Raw genomic sequence first — 3,433 nt, forward strand, 5'->3', positions numbered from 1 at the left:
AATGGACTTACGTGTTATGGTAACACTACAAAAGTTCCAGTCTGTACAAACTAATAAGGGGACTGGTTTTTGGTTTGTTTGATTTGGATTCAAGCGTTCACGTCTCCTTTTATTTTGGAAAGATAAAACTAGGTTATTTTTTGTTTTGTTTATTATTTATTTTTGGTGGATCTTTGGTCAGAACTTGCTGCAGTCATATACAAATGTCCCTGGGGTTCGGTACAGAGACTGGCTGGAGGGAAAAGACATTTGACAGCTGCTATTACCATTGACTGGGGAGTTGTTCAAGCCAATTCTTTGGGACTCGAACATCTCTCGCACAGAGTGAAAGTTCTGTTGCTGTCCTGGGTAGGTGGCCCCTGCCAAATGGCCCAAATCTCCGGCTTGGTTCAGGTACCATGAGGGCAAGCGGGCTTGGTGTGGGTGATCCTGGCCAGAGCTCAGGCTACCATGACTCAGAGCTGAAGTGGTAGTGGTGGTGATAGAGTAATCTGGCAAGGTTTCTTCAACTGTGGTGGCTGCTGGGGTGGTGGCCGGGGTCAAGTGACCGGATCTGTCCCCTGAATACAAGCTCATGGCCTGCATGTTACAATGGTAGGTCCCTGTGCCACCAGTGCCGCTGGTATTCTGGCTGCAGGGCGAGCTGTAGATGGAGCCTTGGCCTGGAGAGTAGCTTAGGGATAAGGATGGGGCTATCCCCGTCCTAGACGAGGCAATCAAGCTAGTGGCTAATTCGCCTGAGCCCTGTGGAGAGCCCCTAAGTGAGGTCATAATGTTGTCCACGCTGAAGCCCTGACTATGGTGCTGCTGGTGTTGGTGATGGGAGTCTGCAGTGTCCAAGTTCATGGATCTACTAGAAGGGAGGCTGTGGGGGCTACCGCTAGACATGCTGCTGCTGCTGTCTGGGCTCTCTATTTTGGGTACAGCATTAATAGAAGGGGACATGGCCTGGGGAGGGGTTGTGGTACCATTCTCTGTCTTAATATCTTGGATTCTCACCGGTTGTGTGTTGGTGTCCTGCTCCCCCTGGCTCTGCTGCTGGCGCTGTTGAGATGCAGATGTTGGCTGGGTAGAATGGTGGTCCTTTATCAACCTATCCTTTTCCTCCTTGGTTCCATCTTTGGTTACATCTTTCTTCTTGAACCTCCTCCTTCTCCTTAGGAAGCTGCCATTCTCAAACATGTTGTAGGAGTCCGGGTCCAGAGTCCAGTAACTCCCCTTGCCTGGCTTCTTGTCGTCCCTGGGCACTTTGACAAAACACTCATTGAGCGACAGGTTATGCCTGATGCTGTTCTGCCAACCTTGCTTGTTGTCTCTGTAGAAAGGGAACCTCTCCATGATGAACTGGTAGATGCCATTGAGGGTGATCTTCTTGTCAGGAGCATTCTGGATGGCCATAGTGATCAAGGCGATGTAGCTGTAAGGTGGCTTGACCATGTCCTTAGGCTGAGGCTGGGGTGTGTAAGGCCCATACGCCCTGGCCATGCCAGCCTGGTACTGCTCGTGTGCCGGATGGGAGTACATGCTCATAGGGGCAGGCATGCCAGTGTATCCCCCTCCTGCAGCTGCTGCAGCTGCTGCCGCCCTGTAGTAGCTCTGCTCTCCCCCTAGATAAGGCACTACACCCAGGGAGTTGGGGCTGGACACAGAGTAGCGCGCCTGCATGGCTCCAACACCTCCTGCAGGAGGCAAAGCTCTCTCAGCCTCCCAGCCCGGGCAGTGACACGCAGGGTAGGTAATAGTCTGTGCTGCTCAGGGACCAAGCAAATACAGCTGTATCCAAAGGAAACCAGATCCAAATAGCACCAGAGACGCAGGAGCTGCACCCCCGTCCCGTCCCCAGGCCCGGAGCGCAGCAAACTTCAATACATAGAAGGGGATAGAATATCCCAGCGGTCACACAGAGTCTGAGCTGATAACAAACACAGGACGTCTCCCTGAAGTATTATCCTCTGGCTCTGCAGCAAGTCCCAGAAGAGCGCTTCCCCCGTGCGGTGCCACTTTGTGCGTGTCGCGGGGTGGGGGAGGCTGGGTGCAGTGTCAGTCGTCTGCTGCTCGGGGAAGCATTGGAAAAACTTCAGAACTTTTTGAGCATCAGACTTCAGGCAAGGGACTTTTTTACACAGCGAAGCTGCCTGTCAAGCCCCGCCCACCCGAAGGCAGCCGGCCAATCAGAGAGTGCAGCATGTGCTGTGAATGGAAAAAGTAGAGACACAAACTCCTAGGCAGAAACACACAGAGTACAGCGGGAAGCAGACCCTGACCACACACCCTGCAGCTCCTCTCATGGATCCACCCAGCAAATGATCCTCACTGAGCCACCGAGATATCATAAACCCATAATACCCAGCCCTTCTCAGTCTCCCAGATATGTAACAGAGTGCACAGATTGTATTGTAACATTGCTGTAAATAGCTGGGTATAGAGCTACCATTATTATTATTACTGATATGTTACAGAGTGCACAGATTGTATTGTAACATTGCTGTAAATAGCTGGGTATACAGCTAACATTATTATTATTACTGATATGTAACAGAGTGCACAGACTGTATTGTAACATTGCTGTAAATAGCTGGGTATAGAGCTACCATTATTATTATTACTGATATGTAACAGAGTGCACAGACTGTATTGTAACATTGCTGTAAATAGCTGGGTATAGAGCTACCATTATTATTATTTATTACTGATATGTAACAGAGTGCACAGACTGTATTGTAACATTGCTGTAAATAGCTGGGTATAGAGCTACCATTATTATTATTTATTACTGATATGTAACAGAGTGCACAGACTGTATTGTAACATTGCTGTAAATAGCTGGGTATACAGCTAACATTATTATTATTACTGATATGTAACAGAGTGCACAGACTGTATTGTAACATTGCTGTAAATAGCTGGGTATAGAGCTACCATTATTATTATTTATTACTGATATGTAACAGAGTGCACAGACTGTATTGTAACATTGCTGTAAATAGCTGGGTATAGAGCTACCATTATTATTATTTATTACTGATATGTAACAGAGTGCACAGACTGTATTGTAACATTGCTGTAAATAGCTGGGTATAGAGCTACCATTATTATTATTTATTACTGATATGTAACAGAGTGCACAGATTGTATGGTAACATTGCTGTAAATAGCTGGGTATTGAGCTAACTTATTATTATTACTGATATGTAACAGAGTGCACAGATTGTATGGTAACATTGCTGTAAATAGCTGGGTATTGAGCTAACTTATTATTATTACTGATATGTAACAGAGTGCACAGACTGTATGGTAACATTGCTGTAAATAGCTGGGTATAGAGCTAGCATTATTATTATTACTGATATGTAACAGAGTGCACAGATTGTATGGTAACATTGCTGTAAATAGCTGGGTATAGAGCTAACTTATTACTGATATGTAACAGAGT

The 3,433-nt window shown here is 46.6% G+C and overlaps 1 protein-coding gene across 1 annotated transcript in view; it reads right to left on the reverse strand.

Moving 5' to 3' along the window:
- FOXC1 (forkhead box C1) overlaps positions 1-1,859 on the reverse strand; it is a 2,197-nt gene extending 338 nt beyond the window's left edge. The window contains exon 1 of the mRNA XM_053713090.1: positions 1-1,859. This exon is cut by the window's left edge and continues 338 nt beyond it. Within this exon, the coding sequence (XP_053569065.1) occupies positions 178-1,665 (1,488 nt within the window). The 5' untranslated portion in view covers positions 1,666-1,859 and the 3' untranslated portion in view covers positions 1-177.
- Between the last annotated feature and the right edge of the window lie 1,574 nt (positions 1,860-3,433).

The sequence above is a fragment of the Bombina bombina genome, chromosome 5, assembly GCF_027579735.1.
Source record: "Bombina bombina isolate aBomBom1 chromosome 5, aBomBom1.pri, whole genome shotgun sequence".
NCBI classification, from domain to species: Eukaryota; Metazoa; Chordata; class Amphibia; order Anura; family Bombinatoridae; genus Bombina; species Bombina bombina.